Source organism: Cucurbita pepo, chromosome 19 (assembly GCF_057944985.1).
Source record: "Cucurbita pepo subsp. pepo isolate OVF chromosome 19, ASM5794498v1, whole genome shotgun sequence".
Lineage (NCBI taxonomy): Eukaryota > Viridiplantae > Streptophyta > Magnoliopsida > Cucurbitales > Cucurbitaceae > Cucurbita > Cucurbita pepo.
The window spans coordinates 11,668,514-11,689,495 of record NC_141816.1 but is presented as its reverse complement, the minus strand read 5'-3'; the positions used below and the strand labels follow the sequence as shown (position 1 = coordinate 11,689,495).

At 36.3% G+C, this 20,982-nt stretch overlaps 6 protein-coding genes across 8 annotated transcripts; 2 read left to right on the top strand and 4 right to left on the bottom strand.

Annotated features, from left to right (window-relative positions):
- Nucleotides 1-240: 240 nt before the first annotated feature.
- On the bottom strand, nucleotides 241-2,352 carry LOC111781432 (transcription factor bHLH112). Of its 2 annotated transcripts, none has more exons than XM_023662014.2 (6): nucleotides 1,947-2,352; nucleotides 1,411-1,846; nucleotides 1,205-1,333; nucleotides 980-1,045; nucleotides 834-893; nucleotides 241-733 (listed from the first exon to the last, which is right to left on the bottom strand). In XM_023662014.2, exons 1-6 carry the CDS (start codon nucleotides 2,240-2,242, stop codon nucleotides 524-526), a joined length of 1,197 nt encoding a protein of 398 aa, XP_023517782.2. In that variant the 5' UTR covers nucleotides 2,243-2,352; the 3' UTR covers nucleotides 241-523. The 2 variants fall into 2 exon arrangements, with proteins under 2 accessions (XP_023517782.2, XP_023517780.2); XM_023662012.2 differs by having other exon boundaries at nucleotides 828-893; nucleotides 1,947-2,345.
- Nucleotides 2,353-10,290: 7,938 nt separating this feature from the next.
- Nucleotides 10,291-11,796, top strand: LOC111781702 (pentatricopeptide repeat-containing protein At3g13150). The gene has a single exon (XM_023662390.2). The coding sequence runs from the start codon at nucleotides 10,376-10,378 to the stop codon at nucleotides 11,627-11,629; it is 1,254 nt and encodes a 417-aa protein (XP_023518158.1). The 5' UTR covers nucleotides 10,291-10,375; the 3' UTR covers nucleotides 11,630-11,796.
- Nucleotides 11,797-12,195: 399 nt separating this feature from the next.
- LOC111781431 (protein DESIGUAL 2) lies at nucleotides 12,196-13,890 on the top strand. 2 transcript variants are annotated; one of them, XM_087120156.1, is made up of 4 exons: nucleotides 12,196-12,833; nucleotides 12,999-13,099; nucleotides 13,195-13,400; nucleotides 13,487-13,890. In XM_087120156.1, exons 2-4 carry the CDS (start codon nucleotides 13,001-13,003, stop codon nucleotides 13,719-13,721), a joined length of 540 nt encoding a protein of 179 aa, XP_086976282.1. In that variant the 5' UTR covers nucleotides 12,196-12,833; nucleotides 12,999-13,000; the 3' UTR covers nucleotides 13,722-13,890. The 2 variants fall into 2 exon arrangements, with proteins under 2 accessions (XP_086976282.1, XP_023517779.1); XM_023662011.2 differs by having other exon boundaries at nucleotides 12,197-12,833; nucleotides 12,935-13,099.
- A 384-nt stretch (nucleotides 13,891-14,274) lies between these two features.
- LOC111781430 (GLABROUS1 enhancer-binding protein-like) lies at nucleotides 14,275-15,924 on the bottom strand. Its single transcript, XM_023662010.2, has one exon. It carries the CDS (start codon nucleotides 15,854-15,856, stop codon nucleotides 14,609-14,611), a length of 1,248 nt encoding a protein of 415 aa, XP_023517778.1. The 5' UTR covers nucleotides 15,857-15,924; the 3' UTR covers nucleotides 14,275-14,608.
- Nucleotides 15,925-16,424: 500 nt separating this feature from the next.
- LOC111781701 (cysteine-rich receptor-like protein kinase 26) lies at nucleotides 16,425-17,853 on the bottom strand. The gene is made up of 2 exons (XM_023662389.2): nucleotides 16,767-17,853; nucleotides 16,425-16,694 (listed from the first exon to the last, which is right to left on the bottom strand). Exons 1-2 carry the CDS (start codon nucleotides 17,563-17,565, stop codon nucleotides 16,558-16,560), a joined length of 936 nt encoding a protein of 311 aa, XP_023518157.1. The 5' UTR covers nucleotides 17,566-17,853; the 3' UTR covers nucleotides 16,425-16,557.
- A 128-nt stretch (nucleotides 17,854-17,981) lies between these two features.
- Nucleotides 17,982-20,872, bottom strand: LOC111781427 (cysteine-rich receptor-like protein kinase 29). The gene is made up of 7 exons (XM_023662001.2): nucleotides 19,885-20,872; nucleotides 19,602-19,739; nucleotides 19,331-19,470; nucleotides 19,023-19,233; nucleotides 18,700-18,937; nucleotides 18,477-18,627; nucleotides 17,982-18,399 (listed from the first exon to the last, which is right to left on the bottom strand). Exons 1-7 carry the CDS (start codon nucleotides 20,726-20,728, stop codon nucleotides 18,067-18,069), a joined length of 2,055 nt encoding a protein of 684 aa, XP_023517769.1. The 5' UTR covers nucleotides 20,729-20,872; the 3' UTR covers nucleotides 17,982-18,066.
- Between the last annotated feature and the right edge of the window lie 110 nt (nucleotides 20,873-20,982).

Below are 20,982 nucleotides of genomic sequence, written 5' to 3'. Positions count from 1 at the left end.
TGTCTACTCATTTGGGGAACAACGAGAAAGCTGGCACATCATCCGGTACCTGGCTCTGATACCATTTGTAACGGCCCAGATCCACCGCTAACCGATATTGTCCTCTTTAGCTTTCCCTTCTGAGTTTTCCCTCAAGGCTTTAAAGCGTGTCTGGTAGGTGAAGTTTCCACACCCTTATAAATGGTGATTTGAAACTCCCCAACGAACGTGGTACATCAGAGCATGATTCAAAACCCAAAATTGCAAAACATTTTAATTGTCATTCATTACAAATTAAAAAAGGAACAGGAACAAAAGGGTGAAATTTATATACTAATTCCACCCCATCTGCTAAATCCAGCTATCATCAACTACCCACTTACGCTGCCCTGTCTGTGTCGTTGAGTACTTTACCTGAATTTAGCACTTGTTCCTGTTCTTCCCAATACTCTACCACTACTCTATTTTTAACATCAAATATTACAATATGATATCTTCTTTTTTCTCTATAAAACTCCCTACTGCATGCATTCTTTTAATCTCTTCACCGGAATGTTCCGCCGAACGTCGGAGTCCAGAAGTCCGCCGTGCCTACATTGGACACTGGAAATGTGCTTGAGACCGGCACCAAGCAAAGCCCTCGGCTTCTCAGATCTTGTTTTGGGCAATCTGGGTCTTCCTTTTCACATACCTGTTGGTGTTGTTGGGTGGGTGTTATTCCATTGTTGCTCTTCATATATGGAGTGCTTAAGACCTGAAAATTACAAACCAAATTAGGCTGTAAATAAAGTGTTGATGATTTGAATTTTGGGAGGAAATTAAAGTTGATACACATAAGTGGAACATACACTGACTTGATCGTGGAGGAACTTGATGTACTCAATGGCTTCGTGAAGAACTGAGGCAGTATCGGTCTGGGAAGACAGAAGAATATATTTGGAGATTTAATGAAATGTTTTCTTTTCCAAAAAGGATGAAACATGGAAATCCAAAAATTCACCTTTCCAAACGGTGAAACCAGTTGTTGAAGCGCAGTCACACGGTCCCCTAGCTTCTCTTTCCGCACCTAATTGCCACACCGTTAGTTTTTGTCCTTTTTTATAAATCAAGATTCTTTTTTTTTTTTTTTTTTTTTTTTTTTTTTTTAATTAAAAAACACACACACCCTAGCCTAGCTATTCTACAATTAATGTAAATTGGATTTTAATTACTCATAAAATCTCACCTTAAATGTCGGCAATGGTGATGGAGTTTCAATTCGAGGCCTTTTGAACACTGGTACTGATTCATTTGCGCTGTTTTTGTCACATTTCTTGGGTTCTTGACCATTTTCACAATTACCATTATTGATAGGCTGAAGAAAAAGAAACATATAATTAAAACAAGCTACACAACGTAAGGATGGTTAATTATTAGCAACAAAGAATTTACCTTGGCGCTCTTTTGTTCAAGTAAGGAAGCAATGCCCTGTGGAATGTGAGTTGAAGTAGCTGCGGATGGGGCGTTCCAAAAGGGAGTGTTATTGGCGAAGTGCAAGGCGGCAGAAACAGGCTGAGGGTGAGGGTGGGTTGCGTTGAAAAGGGAATGGGCATGTGGTGGTTGTTGTTGTTGTTGTTGTTGATGAGGGTATCCATATAAAGTTGAGTCAAGAGGAAACAAACCCTGGCAAGTGGGTGTGTTAGTTGTGGATGAACAGTTAATAGACATCAAACCATTTTGCTCCAACATGTTGTAATCTTCATCATCTCCTTGCTTCAATCCGTTTATGAAGCTCGAATCAGACGAGAAACTCGTTTTAATTTCCTCATCTTTGTACCTCTCAATTCCATTCGAATTGAAGTTGCTCTCACCTCGCCCATCGCCGCAACTATCCAAACAAAACGAAATTAAAAAAAAAAATAAAAATAAAAAAATAATTTTTTTATCACAACAATTTTTTTTTTTTTTTTTTTTTGCCAAGAACTCACAGTAAACCATCAGGTTGGTTCCAATGATCGGAGGTGGTGGAAGAAGAGAGAGCAAAACCCATCATTTGGAAGGTGGAATAGTCTTGAAAAAGCATGGAGTTATTGTTGTTGCTGTTGTTGTGGTCGGAATCAGTTGCGGACTTGGGCTTGATGTCGAGGAAATCATCAGCCGGCGGCCAACCTAGGTCGCCGATCCCGACGGAACAGGGCGATAAGCCACCGACGGTGACCATCATGTTTCGTGAAGAGCTCCACCAATTATCGCCGCAAATAGCAGCCTGAAAATCCTCTGCCATATCCTAAACCCCAATGACAAATCCCTGCCTCTCTCTAACTTTGTGTTTACTATCTCTCCCTTTAAATATGAAACAGACAGAGGGCAGTTTATTATATATATATATATATATATATATATATATATATATATAAACTCAAATTTAAAACCGGAATCGGGTTGACGTTTCGAGGAGAGATTGATGGATAGGACGCGAGGAACAAAAAGAGGGTTTTTTTTTTTTTTTTTTTTTTTTCCTAATCGAATTTCTTGGTTATTTTCTTTCTCTCCTACTTTCCCTTTCTTCTTCTCCCACTTTTTTTTTTTAATATTATTATTTTAATAATTTGGTAAACAATTGTTTTTGTTACGTGCGAATAAAGGGTGTAGGGTTGAGAATGGTGGTAAACGTGACAGTTCTTGATCTGACGGTCACGTCATGATGTGTTCTATTTCTTTTCCATCCAACGGTCGATATTTTTTTTCTTCGTTTCTTTATATATTTACAGCTGACGACATAATCCTACACATGGTTCATGTACAATGATTAAGTAAATCATGTAAGATAATTATATAAATTAAAGGTATAATTTAAATTGTTATCTTACATGATTTACTTAATCATTTTTTTTCAATATTATGGCTCTGTAAATTGTATGTACGATCTATGTTGAACTAAATTCAAAATTTATTAACTTAAAAGATTGTTAAAACTTCTTAAGTGATTTTTTCATAAAATATTTGTTAAAATTTGATAAGTTGATAATAGAGATATATAATTAGGGTCATGTGTATATCTAACAAATATATATATATAACTAGATAAAAAGAAATGGGGTTTTAATCTTAAAATGATTTTTCTTTAAAACTGTGTTATTCTTATGCTTTAGGTAGAGTATCTATTAATGCAAATTAAATATAGATAAATTATTCTGCCTTTATATAAAAGAAACTCCTATAATAATTCTTAATAATTAGTTTTAACTTTTTTTTTTTTTAATAATTATTTTTTGGACAAAGTGTAAAGTTAATAGGCGTTTATTTTTATTTGTCTATTTTTAATAAAATACCTTTAAAGATATCATATGAAGTGAGTTTTTGAAATTATATATAGCAATTATTTCTCAAATTTTCATACATAAAAATATCACCTGATAGCTTTTAGTTATTATTGTACTATACTCAATAACATACCTCCAATAATTATTAATTAAGATTGAATTGCATGCTATGGTATACATGATAATATCAAATGATTAAATGCCTAAATTATTCTCTTGCTTTTATTTGATTATTGTTATGAACTCTTTTTCATATAAAACTGTTCGTATCTAATAATATATTTTGGATAAGTCTTTTATTATTTTATAAGTGTTTTTAATCCCTTAAAAAACTTTCCAAATTATCATCATATTTATGTCCTACCAAATGGTATATATTTTAAACCTTTAATAATACCTAACGATATTCGGTGTGCTCTTGAACAAAGTACGCATCAAACAAACTTTTCAAAAAGTTATTTTAACTCTCTCAATTAAATATTTAAATATTTAGTTTTTTTCATTTTAAAAAAATGTCTGAAATATATATTTACAAAAATCTTTAAAAAAAATTAATGGAATTTTTTGAAAAAATAAAATGTCGTTGAAGTAATAGTCTTAAATTTTAATTAAGATAATACAAAAATGAAGAAGGATGACTTTTGTGATTTGAATATTTGAAAGTAAAAGATAATAATAAAATAAAAAACATTAAGTTAAAAAGTCAATTTAGGCAGAATTGTCACGCATTTAATATAGAATTCAACTTGGGTAGAAAATTTTGGTTAAATGCTTTCCTAGTATACTTTCGCTTGCATTTCACTCAACTTACCCAATAGTAACTCCATTCCTTTTTTTTTTTTTACCATTTCGTCCGCCTCCTAATCTTGATTAAATCTTAACCACACTTTTTTTTCTTTTTATTTACCTTTATAATTTTCGATGTTATTGTCTTCTCTCAAACAAACGAGTAGAGAATGAAAACAATATTTCATTAATGATATTAACGATAAAGTTATGAAGTTTGAGTAAATGAAATTATAAGTGAAATGTAAACTAAGAAGACAAAATTGACTTTAGAAATGAAAGGTAGTAAATAAAAAAGTGAAAGATGATGAGTAATTGAGGAATTGAAATTTGGAAGGAATAGGATGGAGCAAAGAAGGTAAAGTAGGGGAGTGGGTCAATGATGAAAAGAGGACCCACAGGGACCCACACGGTAAGGAGGCATGCGAGACATGTAGGGCCTCTCCTTCTTTCGGCCGAAAATGTCAAAGCCCCAAAGACTCCACCGTCTTTTTCTTCTCCCCAAATCATTTCGCTTACCTTACACGTACAACCTCCGCCTCTCCACCCATTGACCTCTAATTTATTCAATTTTTCTCATCTTCTTAACTGTCTTATGATTTAACATGTGGCGTAGCTTTGTTGTGGAGGGTTGATTAAGAAATGAGGGAATTAGGTCAAATTCCTCCACTCTCTCTTTCCCTCTCTTTGGATTTTCTTCTTTGTCCTTTTGACCTTTAAAGAATCCACCTCAACTCCTCGATCATCATTTCTTATAACCCTACACATCGCTACTCATATAACTCTTGCCACCCAATAAGTTAAATGCCCATATCTTTCTATTATATCTATTATCTTATTCACTTACATTAAATACTTACTACTTAGTACCTTACCCTCAATCGTATATTAATAGAGATGTAACTAGATTACCCTATTCGAAATATATATAAATTTTATTAATTAGAGAATTCGTTTTTCATAATACATCAATTAAACTTAATGGGTACAATTAAATTTAAATGACGGGTTTACATGTTCTAAATGGTATACGAATTTATATCTCCATTTTTGGGAGAAGAATTTCTATTAAATCAAATAACATCTTAATGTCAACTTTTTGTGAACAAATTTTAATAATTTTGTGTCTATCTGCAAAGTTAAAATGTTCAAATTTCTTAGCAAAAAGTTGAGATAGATTTGTTTCTTTTACTGAATTTTTATCCTAAAGTTATTTAAAAATAAATAAATAATAACGTGTCTGATAAATATTACAAAATTTATATATAAAAAAAAAAAAATTAAACAATTCTGAAGTTTTTGTGCATTTTTTATAATTTAGTTAATAAAAAATAATTGAAACGAGGTATAAGATGAAGGTACAAGTGAGTGACGTCAGTATGAGGTACTCGTGAGGTGTGCAAAACGACAAAATAGGAAAGGACATGAGTCAGACATGGTCGGCCCCGTAAGAATGGTGGAAGAATGCCCTGGATCACGTGTCATTCTGCCACCAACGGACACGTGCGCGACGCGCGTCCACAAAAAATAATTATATTTACGTTTAATTATTTTTCTACTCTTTCATAATTCCATATTTTTAAACCAAACTCGTATGTCTATATACTTTCATTTAATTCCATTTTAGAGCATTAACTTTCATAACCACGACAATTTAATTGTTGAATTTAATACATAAAATTTTATTTTTTCTAGTTTAACATCTGTAACAACAGGTTACTATCGTAAATAACTCACAAAAAATACCCAATAATTTAATTCTTCTCATTATTAAATACATACAGTTCACTTATCTATACACGCATAATAATAATAATAATAATAATAATAATAAATAAATAAATAAATAAATAAAGTATATGTTACATCATTGAATTCATACACTATATTATTATTATTATTATTTGCAATTATAACATCTAAGGTATAAAATTATATATATTACATAATATCTAAGGTATTCAGTTGTCAAATTTCAAAATTTAAAGGTATAAAATAATATTTATATAAAAATTAAAATAGAATAGAATGTTAAACTTCATTAGGAATAAATAAATGAAGATAAAGGAGATAAAGGAGTTGAGAATAATCTGAAAATGGCCACTTCTAGATTCTTATTAAGTTATGAAGATTTGTTTTTATTTGACTTTTAAATATTTACATTTACAAATTTAATTATTGGACTTATCTACTAAATTCTAAATTTCTCATTAAATATATATTTATTAAGAATTTATTATACTCTTAAAAAAGTTGCATCAATCTCAAAGTTTTAAAATAATATATTTAGAAAATATAATAACAATAATAAAAAAAGGTTTAAGAGAGGTAAAAACATATGGAATTGTGTGAGTTGATGGGTTCATCTAATCTTTGTCGGAAAATTGCTTCCGATTCTCTCTCTCTCTCTCTAAAGTGTAATTAATTTTAATATAAACAGTCTTTTAAGGCATGAATCCCGTTTGACATCCGTGTAAGAATCGAATTCCCATGAGTAAAGTATTTTTTTAATGCAAATTGCAGACCCAAGGGACCTTGGGTCTTTTATTGATTTAAGTAAACAAAAATATATGATACTCGATAGAGTAACCTTTATGCTCTCTACAATGGTATGATATTCTCCACTCTGAGCTTAAGTTCTCATGACTTAAGGTCTCACATCAATGGAGAAAGTATTATTTATTTATAAACCTATGATTATTTTCTAAATTAGCCGACGTGGGACTTTCATCATTCAACAATATTTAGAATGGTTAAGAGAAGCTTCGCCTCGACTTAACATTTAATACTCTTTAATTAAAATCCTAGAGGAGATTTCACAAATTAGATTAGTTAACCGATACATATATAATTAATCATCTTCATCCGTTGAATATAATAATGGGGTTGGAACATTTTTGTTTTTTTATGATCTTCATCACTTATTCAAGCATCCATGGAAACCTATTCTTGAAACCAAGAATTTCTCTTTATCCAAAAAATTTGACCTAAATAATTATAAATAGTAACAAACATTATAGGTTTGATCTTATTTTTTGATATCCCAATGGCTAAAATGGAGTTGAAAGATGGGTTGGACCTACTCCAAGTTTCCTCCTTTCCTCTCTTGGTACATAGTGTAGAGGTTAGAAGGTTTAAGTTACTAGCTTTCTAATTATTTGTTTATGTGGGCAATACCAAAGTCTAGATCGTATCATAATTGAGTCAATACAAATAATCTTATTTTCTGACCTTACCAAAATCTTAATTGACCTCTTTAATGAAGTCAAATTATTTTCCAACTAATTATACTTTTTTTAATCTTGGTTAGGGTCAACCCTTGCTTCTCCCCCATAAACTAAATTCCAAAACCGGGCATTAAAGTAATGATTAGTGGCACAAATTATGTATTAGTTAGGTAAAACAAAAGTGTGGGGAATTGATTTACAGTTTCAAAAACATTTGTTTTATACATGTTGGCCTTTTGTCGTGCTTTTTATTCGGTTTTATCTGCAAGTTTGTCTAAAAAATTGAGGATTTGTTCAACCACTAATATAATATTCTAAACACCAACTTCCTCTTCTAAGTATTTAATTTCCCACACATTCTTCTTTTTAATTATAATATACTCTTTCTCATTTCATATTTCAACTTTGAGCTTTGGTTATGTTACTGATGTCATCAGAGTTGTTACATAAAAGTCTTTCAACATTATGTACATACAATCTTAGAAGGAAAAAAAAAAAAAAAAACATTATTATATATTAATGGGTATTTTTCGTATGTCACAATTATGATGAGTTCATTTATGAGCATGTAATTAATCATAATAATCTCACACATGCCATAAATAAGGTAGACAAAAGTAATTCTATAAGGTGCGCAACACATAAATGTTAATAATATAGTTTATGTATATAAAAACAAACACAGACTAAAAGCTCTGTATTATGTCGAATCAATCTTAGTGTTCAAATTGGGCTAATTCAGGCCCAACTTTTATATTTTGTCTTTATATTGAATATCTAGTGTTTTTATTCTACGTATATGGAGCGACTATAGTTCTGCAAATGGGACCGGACAGCTGCTACGATTTGGTGGTTTATTTTGAAATTCTGCTTTCCCTGCCCTGAGTGGGTCTCCTCTGCATTGTTACAAGCCCATGTACTAACAACTAAGTGGACCTTCAACATAAAATTGACCCATTTAAGCAAACAAAGCGTGGTTGTGGGCCTTTAACATAAAAATGGCCCAAATAAGCAAAAAAGAAACGTCATTGTGAGCCTATAACATTAAAATTATCCAAATGAGCAAATGAAGAGTTGTTAAAGGCCTTTCACATGAAAATGGCCGAAATAAGCAAATAAAGGGTCGTTGTGGGCCTTTAACATTGAAATGGCATAAATAAGCAAATAAAATGTCATTGTGGGCCTTTCACATTAATACGGCCCAAATAAGCAAATAAAGCGTTGCTGTGGGCCTTTCACATTAATACGGCCCAAATAAGCAAATAAAGCGTTGCTGTGGGCCTTTCACATTAAATTGGCCCAAATAAGCAACTATAACGTAGTTGTGGGCCTTTAAGATGAAAATAGCCCAAAGAAGAAAATAAACAGTCGTTGTCGGTCTTGAACATTAAAGTGGCCCAAATAATGGCACAAATAAGCAAATAAAGGGTTCTTGTGGGCTTTAACATAAAATGGCATAAATAATGGCCCGAATACGCAAAAGAACGTTGTTTTGGGCCTTTAACATTAAAATGGCCCATATAGTGGCCCAATTAAACAAATAAAACGTTGTTGTGGGCCTTTGACATTAAAATGGCCGAAATAAGAATTTAAAGTGTTGTCGTGGGCCGTTAACATCGAAATGGCCCAGATTATGGCCCAAATTAGCAAATAAATCGTCGTTGTGGGCCTTTAACATTATTATGGCCTAAATGAGCAAATAACCTGTTTATGTGCCATTAACATTGAAGTGGCCCATATAAGAATATAAAACGTCGTTATGGGCCTTTAACATTAAAATGGCCGAAATAAGCAAATAAAGCGTTTCTATGGGCCTTTAACATTGAAATGTCCCGAATACTGGCCCAAATAAGCAAATGAAGTGTTGTTGTGGGCCTTTAATATTAAAATGGCCCAAATAAGATGATAAAGCGTTGTTGTGGGCCTTTGACATTCAAATGGTCCATATAATGGTCCAAGAAGCAAATTAAACGATAGTTTGGGCTTTTAACATTAAAATGGCCGATATAAGCAAATAAAGCGTTGTTGTGGGCCTTCAAAATTTAAATGGCCCAAATACAGGCCCAAATAAGCAAATATGGCGTGATTTTGGGCTTTTAACATTAAAATGACCCAATTCAGCAAATAAAGCGTTGTTGTGGGCCTTGATCATTAAAATGGCCCAAATAATGGCCCAACTAAACGAAAAATTGTCGTTGTGGGCCTTTAATATTAAAATGGCCCAAATAAGCAAATAAAGCGTTGCTCCATCTTTAGCATGAAAATTACTCATAAATTGGCCGAAGAACCAAATAAAACGTTGTTGTGGGCCTTTCATATTAAAGTTGCCCGAATAAGCAAAGAAAAGCGTTGTTGTGGGCCTTTATCAATAAATGGCCCAAATAAGCAAATAATAGTGTTGTTGTGGGCCTATAATATTAGAATGGCCCAAATAAGCAAATAAAAGCGTTGTTCTGGGCCTTTAACATAAAAATGGTCCAAATAAGTAAAGAAAAGATTCGTTGTAGGCATTGAACTATAAAATGGCCCAAATAAGCAAATTAAGTGTTTTTGTGGGCCCTTAACATTAAAATGGCTCAAATAAGCAAATAAAGCGTCGTTGAGGGCCTACAACATGAAAATGGCCGAATAAGTAAATAAAAGGGTTATGTGGGCCTTGAACATTAAACGGCCCAAATAAACTATTAAAGTGTCGTTGTGGGTCTTTAACATTAAAATGGTCCAAATAAGCAAATAAAGCGTTGTTGTGGGCTTTTAACATTAAAATGATCAAAATAAGCATATAATAGCGTTGTTGTGGGCCTAGAACATTAGAACGGCCCAAAAAGTAAATAAAAGCGTCGTGGTGGGCCTTGAACATTAAAATGGTTCAAATAAGTAAATAAAGTGTCGTTGTGGGCCTTGAACATAACAATGGCCCAAATAAGCAAATAAAGCATCGTTGTGGGCCTTGAACATTAAAACGGCCCAAATAAATAATCAAACAAATCGTTGTTGAGGGATTTCGAATTCCTAGAACGACGACAGCCTCCTCTCTGCTTTTACCTCCAAACTCCAAACCTAGTTTTGTTTCTGTCGAAAATGTCTTCCTCTTCCCTGTACCGTCGCCTCCATGGGGTCTTCAACCTCCCTCGCTCCTCTGCAGCCAAATCCAACAAACTCAACCCCTTGCCTCTTTCCTCATCCACCAACGAACCCAGCCACTCGCCTCCTTCCTCACCCACAAACAAACCCAGAAAATCGAAACCCACCGCCGGTTCCGCCTCCGCTGCTACCCCTCTCACCGTTGAACACCGTCTTCAAAAGCTTGTCAGCAAGTTCATAAAGAGCTCCGAGTCCGAGCGCTTCCGCGCCAGGCATGGTATCTTTGACTCTACAGTTCGCCGCCTTGCTGTCCATAAAAAATTCTCCATGATTGAGGATCTTATAGAAGCTCAGAAGAAGTATGACGATATTACGGATGAAGGGTTCGCGATCCGCCTCATTATGCTTTATGGGAAAGCGGGTATGTTTAGTCATGCACGCAAGCTGTTCGATGAATTGCCTGAACTGAATTGCGAGCGGACTGTGAAGTCATTTAATGCCCTTCTGGCGTCTTGTGTGAATGCCAAGGAATATGATCAAGTTGAAACGATTTTTCGGGATTTACCCGAGGAACTTTCGATTGAAGCTAATGTGATCTCGTACAATATTGTTATCAATGCGTACTGCGAGATGGACGCCTTGGATAAAGCCATCCTGTTCTTCAATAACATGGAAAAGAACGGGATGGAGCCAGATTTGGTTACCTTCAATACGCTTTTAGCTGCATATTATAGAAAGGGTCATTTTTTAGATGCGGAAAACATGTGGAGTGTGATGGAAAACAAGAACCTTGCTCCTAATCTCATAAGTTACAATGCGAGGTTGCGAGGAATGGTTCAGGAGAAAAGATTGCAAGAAGGGATTGGGTTGCTAGCAGAAATGGAGGAGAAAGAAATCAAGCCAAATGTGTCCAGTTACAATGCTCTGATTAAAGGTTTTTGTGACGATGGGAATCTGGAGGAGGCGAAAAAATGGTATTACAAACTGAAGGAGAAGGAAGCTACTCCGAATCGATCAACTTACAGGGCACTTCTCCCCTTACTTACCGAACAGGGTGATTTTGATATGGCACTTGAACTGTGCAAGGAGGCCATTGATAATCGTTTAGTTATTAATGCAGCAGAGGTGCAGCGTGTTGTTGATGGATTAGTTGAAGCTTCCAAGATTGAAGAAGCAAGTGACCTTGTGCAACTGTGCAATTCGAACAATTATTTAAATTTCAAGTTGGAATTGCCTCAGACGAGCACTTGATAAAGTTATTTCTATATGTTTCTTCGGCTTCAATTTTATGTTGTTTGTCAAATCGACGTTCTTTTTCCTCTAGCAATTTGATTAAACAGGGATCTGGATGAATTTTTTATCGAGTTATTACGACTTATTATGGAAACATGAACGAGATTGAGAGTTTTTGGGTCTCAGCATCATTGCCATTTGTCTCTGATAACAATAATTTCATTCTGGTTTCCATGGTGCTTACAGAATTATGTACAATCATAGCATGATAATTGAGCTTAATGATAATGCATTTTCCAACGACAGAGGACCTATATGAACAATTAATTGGAAGAGACATTCAATGAATATGTTAAAACACAGGAAGTTCAACATATCTCAATTCGATACAAAGGAATTCAACTTGTTTTCATAGAGTTTGGCTGGCCGCAAAGCATCTTGTTTAGGAGTGTGATTTGCAAATGACTCGCTTGGTTTCACAGGAAGCAAATCATCTTTCTTGTTTAGAAGGCTTTGAAGGGACCAATTCATCATCTCTGAAACTCATTGATCCTCGGCATGGAGATCCATATCAGACCACCCAAGCTATGCGAGTTCAGCGTTCATTGGCCTACCAAAATTTTCGACTGTCCTAGCGTGCGGCATCAGTTCCTCTTGATAATTAAAAACCATAATGAAACTTTTCCTGTAGTGACCTCCCGCCGCCATTTTCCCAACATTAGAAACGAGAACGATGGTGGAGGAACAAAGTCAGCTACATACATTGCCACTACTTTCCTTAAGCGACCAAACACGGGCCAAACTAGCTACAGACATCTTTCATCATGGGAACCAGATGACACTTCAGTTCATGTAAGATCCATTTCTTGTAAGGGTGTGTAAACCTCTCCCTAAAAGACGCGTTTTAAAAATAATGAGACTACCGGAGATACCTAAGTAGCCAAATGAACAATATCACAAGAAAGAAAAGGAGCCCTGCTCTTTTAATCATGTTATATTCCAAATAGCTTTTTGATGGATTTGACAGCTTGAAGAGATGAAGAAAGACTAGTGAGGCAATAAGAGAAGGATTCCCACCCCGCTCTGCTGGAGATGCTCCACTTTCTTGCATCCTGTGTCAAGAATCGGCATCTAAACATAAAAGGAAGACGCAGGAAATTTTTTTTTGGAGGAGAAAAGAAGCTTTTACTTCGTTGTTACAGCTAAATCTAAGGCATCCCATGTAAGTTTATTAGCCAGTAACGTTGGCCCTTCCCTTTATTCGTATTCTCTCCTCTTAATCTCTCTCGCACCTTAATAAAGCTTCCTTCACAAACCATACAGTTCTTGCCTGTGGTTTTTCTTCAACTTCTCTGCCGACCGAGTTCCTTCCATTTGCTTCTGAAAGAAATGCAGAGAACTTATGGTTTTCTTGTCTGCCTCTTGGTTATTATTATGGATGTTACGGCTGGAATTCTTGGAATTCAGGCTGAAATAGCTCAAAACAAGGTATACGAAGGCTGGAATGAAAATTCTGTACGAAAATTCTTTGTTAAAGATCTGGTTTTTTTTTTCCCCCTCATTATTTTGTGCACTTTTGATAGGTGAACCATTTGAAAATGTGGATTTTTGAGTGTAAAGACCCAAGCTATAATGCTTTTAAGCTAGGCTTGGCTGCAGCCATACTTCTTGGCATTGCTCACGCCATTGCCAATTTGATTGGTGGGTGCATTTATGTTCGATCTGCTGAAGAATACAAAAGGTTAACCTCTACCAAGCAAATTGCTGTGTGTTCGCTCATCTTTGCATGGTAAGAACAGCCTTCCCTACCTTTTTCAAGATCGACGCGACCCTTATGGTTCTCTGATGCAATGTTTTCAAATGGTGATTACATAGGATTGCGCTTGTGGTTGGATTCTCAATGCTTATCTCCGGGGCGATGTATAACACAAGGTCGAGAGAATCATGCGGGGTTGCTCATAATCATCTTCTGTCTATTGGGGGGATTGTGTGCTTCGTGCACGGCTTGTTTGCAGTTGCTTATTGTATTTCTGCCACAGCAGGCATCAGGGATGAGATGAAGCCGCCACAGCCACAGGGGAACCCTGCCGGAGCTACAGTCCACGTTTAGCTCTTTGATGAACTTTACATTGTGTTCCTTCACAGTTCTTCAACCGTAAGATTTTGTCAAATTGACTGTTTTCAATGTCTGCATGTTGCTTCAATTCGTAGCTAGAACTAATCCCAAATTTGGGAATAGCTCTCTCCTTGATAATATAAAATCATATTCCTCTTGTTCCCATCTTGGTTGAGAGAGCTCCGAAGAAAGAAAGAAACTCCTCCCTTTACAAGAACTAATGCAGTAAGTAATATGCAATTTGAAAATGGGATTAAAAACACAAAAAGTTCTGATCGGACAGATATTTTTACAATTATCTTCAAACTTGAGAAGAAACTGTAAACAATGTTCTAAGATTATTGTATGACTAATAACTATAACTATATTTATATTAAAAACAAAACAAAAAACAAAGGTTGTGAGAAGTGAGTAAGATCATAAGCTGCAAACAATTAAAAAAAATATGAATCAAACAGTTCTAAAAAACTACTCCGAAGCACCTAAGTGAGCAATTCTCACAATATTCATGATCTTCAATTCTCAAACACAGCAAAGAAAGAAAACATTCTACAAACATCTTGAATGATATTATAACTACTCATATCAGCGTAAGACAGGAAGATCTGCTTAACCATGATGAAGAAAATATAAGATAGATGTTTTTAGGAGAACATCAAACTAGAAGAAGCAGACGTCAACACCAAATACATATGGCAGAGCCTAACCAACGGAAGTAGAGGTTGAAGCATAGTCAGTAGGACATTACCCTAAGGCCTCGAGGCAATCATAAACTCAGACAAACTACAAGTATAGCAATCAGTAAATACTAGACAAAACAACAAACAGGAACAATTTGAGCTCTGAATTATCAACATGGAAGCTGTCCAATGTCTAAATCCTTACTTCTCAGATGACTTGTACGCCTCCAGTATCAACTTTGCTTGGTCCCTAATCAACTCAGTCTTCTTCAGAAAAAGTTCTAATTCCGCAACATGCAATTTCTTCCACTCTTCCTCCAGCTCTGTTCTCTTGGATTGCCTAATTAGCTCTAATCCTGGCTTCAAAAAACTTTCCGGCAAGCCAACAGCACCAAAAGACCTTTCAAACGCAACAAAACCATCCATGCAACCTGACGGAGCCTCGTTATCATTAACTTTCATCTTACCATCCTCCTTTGAGGCCTCTGGAGAAGGAAGCAACTCAGCTTTCAGTGAAGCCAGTGTCTTACTGGTGCTACCTCTTTGATTCTTATTAGGAGTGCCATTAACATTGAGCTTCAGCTGCTCCACACCCGGAGTGCGAGCAAATCCTTCGCCGCCCCATATTTTCTTGGACAGTTCAAAACCCTTCTGTTCGTGGGCTTTTGAAAACGTTGGGTCTGCACCCTTCTTCCCTCTATCGACATTATTCCTAAATTTCTTCCTCAGTCGACGTATCTTATCCACTAACTGGGCCCTGGTTACATCGACGTGAAGAGATTTCTTGATGAAATCATGAAAGGAATTCATTTCTAAAGCTGGGTCAGTACCTTTCTTGGCTGAGTAATCAATCATACCTTTCAGTATAGCAATCTCGTCATCCTCACTCCACAGTCTCTGAAACAGCTTTTTGGATTCGTCAACAGATTTCTTAGAATCGTCTTCTGCGACTGCCCCATCATCAGCGTCAGCCACAGAACTCTTCCTTGCTCGCTTGGCATCTCTTGTCGTGTCACTAGGGGTCTTGAAAGACGATCTCGCAGGCGTAGCTGAGGCAGAAGGCTTGGATCTGGGCTTTTTCACCTTCGGAGTCTCTTCCATCGGCTTAGAGGCAATAGGCTTCACATTTCGTTCGGACTCAGTATCCGTATCGGAGTCGGATCCGGAGCCTCTTTCCGAGGAAGAAGACTGAGCCTGAGAGTTTGGAACAAGTTCAGATTTCTTAGGTGCGGGTTTCTTTCCGACGGCAGAAGTAGAAGGAAGAGCAGAAGACTTCTTCAGTTTCTGATTTTGAGTCAGAGCTTGTGTTTCATCTTCATCCTCTTCGGATGAGGAGGAAGATCCGCCTCTCGACCCGCCTTCCTCTTCCTCGCCCGATGAAGTTTCTTCTTCTTCAGAGGAAGACGCTGCCGGAGGCTCATCCAAGGGTGACGGACGTTTGGGAGCCATAACCGGAGAAGGAGATCGGGGTTGTTTCGCCTGCTAGGGTTTGATCAGAAACAAGCAAATTGGGTGCAAATTTACGGTCTTTATCAAAACCCGAGAAATGGGCGCGATATTGAGTGTGAACAATTTTTGACCGTCGGATTAGAGGAGATCTTCTTCCGTTAGTCTTAATGGCAACCCCTAAAATTTTTAAAGATTTAATTTTAAAATTTAGTCAAGTTCAAAGGTGCATAAAATATTTTTTAAATTTAAACGATATATAATAGATCTTTAAATTGTAAACAATATATATAGTAGATTTACAAAAAAAATAAAAATTAAAAAAAAAAAATCTCTGATATGAAATTTTAAATTTTAAATAAAATTTAATATTTCACTAAATTGGCTCAATTTGACCTTGTTATTCTATCTCTCACCTCCCAATCATTAAACAATAATCGATAATAAAAAGGTTAGTTTATTTTAAAATATAGACTTTATTTCTTAATAATTCAAATAATTTAAGTTTTTTTTTTTTTTTTTAATGATTTCCTGTTGAGGTTTTTTAGTTCCATTATTCCAAACAAGCCTCACGTTAACCACCGTTATTAGAAGCAAAAAAAAAAAAAGTCAAATTTCCATTCTGCTTGATTATTCGCCGGATTTAAAGTCAACCTTGGAATTGAAGTCAACTATAATGAATTAAATATAACAAGAAGAAGAGATTAATTAGTCTCAACTCTCTGCTCAATCCTCCTGGATCTCAGAAACATGTAGATGCAGACTATCAAAATCCAGCAAGAAAGTACCGACAGAACCATTATGATCACAATATGAATTCTGGTGTTCACATTCTTTGTCCCTGCATTCAAACCAAACTTAAATCCAGAATTCACATTGCTCTGAGAAGATGAACTAAAAGAAACATACATACCTACTGCCCGAGTTTCGTTACTGGTCGATGACGCTGTAGATATTGCCATCAATGGCGGAGTTGGCGGCAGAGTTGGCCTACTATTGTCAAAGAAGCGGGTTGGTTTATAATTCACCATGCAGCTGGGGGTGAAAATCCCAGCGGATCGGCTGCAACAATCTGGGAATTTCTTGAAAATGGAAGACAAGCAATCGTCACATTGTTGTGTAGTTAAATCAGGTAGGCATTGGACAAGAGCGTATATTGTTTCCAGCCCTGAACTTGACATATTTCCAACTGCATATTTGTGTAGAGAATCACCTAAAGAAGCTCTGCTTTTCAGACTATTCAACAAGATTCTTAGCCTTGGAATAAACCGAGCTGTGTTCGTTGCGTTTTCTGTCGATTGAGTCATGAAAATTGGCCTGATATCCATTTGGTTTGACAAGGGTCGACTTGAGTAGTGCAGGAAGCAATTTTCATACCATCCAATTGCTTCTTTCTGGTTAGGACAGAGCTTCGTTAGAAGATGAACAGAGTCGTTGAGGCAGCTTCGACACGATTCAAGCTTGATGTCGGGTATACAAACACCGACGGCATTGGCTATGTCAGAGCCTTGTCCATGAGAGAATCTGTAGAAGCCGTAGCTGAGTTTTTTTTCGGTGGTGATGGAGGAGAGAACATGGTGAAGATTGGTCTTGAAGGTACTGTTGGCTGTGAAGTTACGAGCGGTGTCAATGCAGAAGTGAGAGATGAAGTGTGGGTGAGCAGAAGCTTTGGCCATCAATAGCAGAGGAGCCAGGAGAAGGTAGAATGCCATTGCTGCTTGGCTTTGTGCTTCCTCTCAGTCCTTCTCTATTATATATATCAGACACCGTTTGAGTTTTGTATATTGACTATGTGTTAATATAATTAATGGAAACTCATAATTGTCACGGACCATGTTCAATTATTCTTGACAGCAAACTATTTGTTTATATCATGATGGGAAATTTTGAAAATGTACGCTACCCTGATAAATTAACACAATTATGAAGGTCAGAATATTCCAGTTGAAAATAGAAAAAGAATCTATATGTAATGTTACATATATAAAAATAAAAATAATTAATTAGTTCCCTTTTCACATATGTAAAAATAATTAACGGGTCGTCTATATTTGAACGTAACAAAAATTCATCATCCCTATAATACTATAGGTAAACACCACTTTGGATAGTCCATTCAACAATAAACTTAGTATAGAACAACCATTCTATTATTTAATGTATATATATGTTCTCAAAATGCAAAATATATTACCACCACATGTGATGAAAACCTAACGAGGAAAAAGCTCCGAAATTGAAGCATCATTATCTGAATTTTGAAGAGATTTGGCTTCAGAATGAGTATCTCCGTCTGGCTTTAACATTGGGTTGGATTCACCGGTAATACTATGCATGAAGAATGCAGGTCTAGAGGGTATTGGAAGAGTGAGTGAGGAACTACTTAGCATCGTCACCACTGAAGCCATTGTTGGTCGATTTGCTACGTTTTCTTGAACACACAATAGTCCGATATGAATGCATCTTATCATTTCGATCCTTGAACCAACACTAAGTGTTGAATCTATTATATTTGTTGTTGTTCCTGCCCTCCAATTATTCCATGCCTGCAACAAAATTCATCATGACGTTGATTATTTAACTATTAGTATCAGCTTCAACTATAAGTAAACAATATACTTACAAAGGTGGAAAGGTCTTGGATGTTTTCTCCGTTGCGAAAACAATTGCCTTTTTGGCCGCTTAAAATTTCAAGAACCAAAATACCGAAGCTAAAGACATCTGATTTTACTGAAAATTGTCCATGGATTACGTACTCTGGAGCCATATAACCGCTGTGAAAGTACCAACAATAGATTATTCAAAAGATTTGTTAAGGAAAATAATTGAAAAAATTTTATACTTACTAAGTTCCCACAATTCTACTTGTGTTGCCTTGAGTCTCATCTACATCGAACAATCTTGCCATACCAAAATCAGCAATCTTTGGATTCATTTCTATATCCAACAAAATATTGCTAGCTTTGAGATCACGATGTATGATTCGAAGACGAGAGTCTTCGTGAAGATAAAGAAGTCCTCGTGCAATACCATTTATGATTTTGTACCGTCTTTCCCAACTTAACTCTGTCCGCTTTCCAAAATCTACATGGATGTTTAGATTTTTGTGAACTATATGAATGATGCATTTTCCAATTTGTGCAGACCAAGGAAAGAACAGAGATTATACCAAATATGAAGTGGTCAAGGCTGCCATTTGGTACAAACTCATATATGAGAAGTCTTTCGATTCCTTGCAAGCAGAAACCCAGCAGCCTAACCAAGTTCCGGTGCTGCAGCTTCACTACCAAAAGGACTTCATTTTTGAATTCAACGTCGCCCTGTTGTGAATTGTTCGCAAGCCGCTTCACCGCAATATGCTGTCCATTAGGAAGCTTACCCTGAAAATATAAACATCAAATTTATAGTAAGAATATAACACAACACCTCGTAACAGCTCCGAATTCATTGATTCATATTCTTTAATTCCTTTCATACCTTGTAAACAGCTCCGAATCCACCCTGTCCCAGCTTGTTTTCGTCTGAGAAGTCATCAGTTGCCTCTTTAATTGTGTCAAAATCAAATTGAATCGTCTCCACACTGCTAATTTCATCAGTGGCGTCTCCATGAGTAACAGCTAAGAGAAGATTCAGACATGAACATCAAAGTCCTTTGTAGGATGAAAGCTGTAAGCTTCTTTGAAAAACTACACGATCAAAGTAAGACTGTCATCTAAAAAACAAAACGGAGGAAGCGTAAAGCACTCACTTTCAAGTCTTTGTAATGATTTTTTGTGCTTTCGCTTCCTCAATCTCGCAACGATGCAAATACCAACAATGAGAATGATGGCTGAAGCGATGGACACCGCTACAATGATAACAGTTCTAGCAGTATACCCATTACTTTCTGCAAAAGAAAGGGACAAAATTAGTATGTTAATATGAGGCTATGTGCTTAATGGTTCAAGTTCAAACAGTGCATGTCAAGTACGATGAGTAGTGGAAACAGAGTGTTGAAACAACAACAAATAAGACAGCTCTAATTGCATTACCTGGTGTCGAAGTCGAAGTCGAAGATGGAGGGAGGAGATTAGGAGATGAGGGCGGAGGCAGAGGAGGAGAGAGGAGTGCTGCATAGAGAGGGTGGATTTCATAGTTTATTTGACAACTTGTCACAATTAATCTCGCCCCTATGCTGCCGTTACAACAACTGGGAAGATTACTTTGAAGCCGACTGAGGCAGACATCACAATCGAAGTACGACATGTCGGGAAAACAATCAACGAGGCCATATATGGTATACGTATTCGGATTTGCAAGTTTGACATCTCCGCCGGCAGACTTGCGAATTGAACTCCCTAACGCAGCCTCCTCCCGGAGTCGATCTAACAACTCTCTCCGTTCCTCGTTGAAACTGTTGGCATCTGGGGCCTTACCGGTGTTGAAAGCGATTTGCGAGGCGGAATTGATGGTTATCTCACCGTGAACAGAGTTGTTTGAGTAAAGGATTTGGCAATGATGGTACCATCCCGCACCTTCCTTCTGGTTTGGACAGTTTTGTACAATCCTGCGGGCTGAGTCATTCACGCATGTTCTGCAGTCTTCCAAGGGAACACCTTTACGACAAAGAGCCTTGGCGTTGGCCGTGTCGGGAGCTTCACCGAAGGTGGCATTATAGAAACCATAGTCAACACGGGTGTCGGTGTTGGAGTTGGAGGTGATTAAGGCGAGTGCGTTTTCGAGATTTTTCTTGAAAGGGCTGTTGTTGGTGTAGTTGGCGTTCTCTGAACATTTGGACAGAAAAAAGTCGCGCTGTGAAGTTGTGGTAAGCATCAATTGTGCAATAACGAAGGAGAGGTAGAAAATCCTTCTCAAACTCGAACTGCCCATCTCCATTATCCCTCTGCAACAACATCAGCTACCCTCGGTTCTTTTTAAAGACAAGATAGCACAGCCAACCATCCATCGTCGACTTCCCAAGTCCACGGTCTGGGTCATCAGCTCCGTGATATTTACGCATAGTTCCATTTGAAAATTCTAAGTTATGACTCACTTCGACTTAAGAACCCCATTTTTTTCTGACTAGTCTTCAACTACCGTTTGGATAAATTTATGCGAGCCATTAATGTGTTCTTTTCAAATCTGACCAT

What these genes read in the sequence shown, in the direction of transcription:
- LOC111781430 (XM_023662010.2), bottom strand. Translation starts at nt 15,856, where the DNA reads ATGGCTCCCAAACGTCCGTCACCCTTGGATGAGCCTCCGGCAGCGTCT.
- LOC111781702 (XM_023662390.2), top strand. Translation starts at nt 10,376, where the DNA reads ATGTCTTCCTCTTCCCTGTACCGTCGCCTCCATGGGGTCTTCAACCTC.
- LOC111781701 (XM_023662389.2), bottom strand. Translation starts at nt 17,565, where the DNA reads ATGGCATTCTACCTTCTCCTGGCTCCTCTGCTATTGATGGCCAAAGCT. An exon ending in TAACGAAACTCGGGCAGTAG is followed by an intron (nt 16,695 to 16,766) that starts GTATGTATGTTT and finishes GTTTGAATGCAG; the next exon opens with GGACAAAGAATGTGAACACC.
- LOC111781432 (XM_023662012.2), bottom strand. Translation starts at nt 2,242, where the DNA reads ATGGCAGAGGATTTTCAGGCTGCTATTTGCGGCGATAATTGGTGGAGC. An exon ending in CACCATTGCCGACATTTAAG is followed by an intron (nt 1,046 to 1,204) that starts GTGAGATTTTAT and finishes TGTGGCAATTAG; the next exon opens with GTGCGGAAAGAGAAGCTAGG. An exon ending in TCCTCCACGATCAAGTCAGT is followed by an intron (nt 734 to 827) that starts GTATGTTCCACT and finishes TGTAATTTTCAG; the next exon opens with GTCTTAAGCACTCCATATAT.
- LOC111781427 (XM_023662001.2), bottom strand. Translation starts at nt 20,728, where the DNA reads ATGGAGATGGGCAGTTCGAGTTTGAGAAGGATTTTCTACCTCTCCTTC. An exon ending in CCTTGACCACTTCATATTTG is followed by an intron (nt 18,938 to 19,022) that starts GTATAATCTCTG and finishes ACATCCATGTAG; the next exon opens with ATTTTGGAAAGCGGACAGAG. An exon ending in AGTAGAATTGTGGGAACTTA is followed by an intron (nt 18,628 to 18,699) that starts GTAAGTATAAAA and finishes GTACTTTCACAG; the next exon opens with CGGTTATATGGCTCCAGAGT.
- LOC111781431 (XM_087120156.1), top strand. Translation starts at nt 13,001, where the DNA reads ATGCAGAGAACTTATGGTTTTCTTGTCTGCCTCTTGGTTATTATTATG. An exon ending in CTGAAATAGCTCAAAACAAG is followed by an intron (nt 13,100 to 13,194) that starts GTATACGAAGGC and finishes CACTTTTGATAG; the next exon opens with GTGAACCATTTGAAAATGTG. An exon ending in TGTTCGCTCATCTTTGCATG is followed by an intron (nt 13,401 to 13,486) that starts GTAAGAACAGCC and finishes GTGATTACATAG; the next exon opens with GATTGCGCTTGTGGTTGGAT.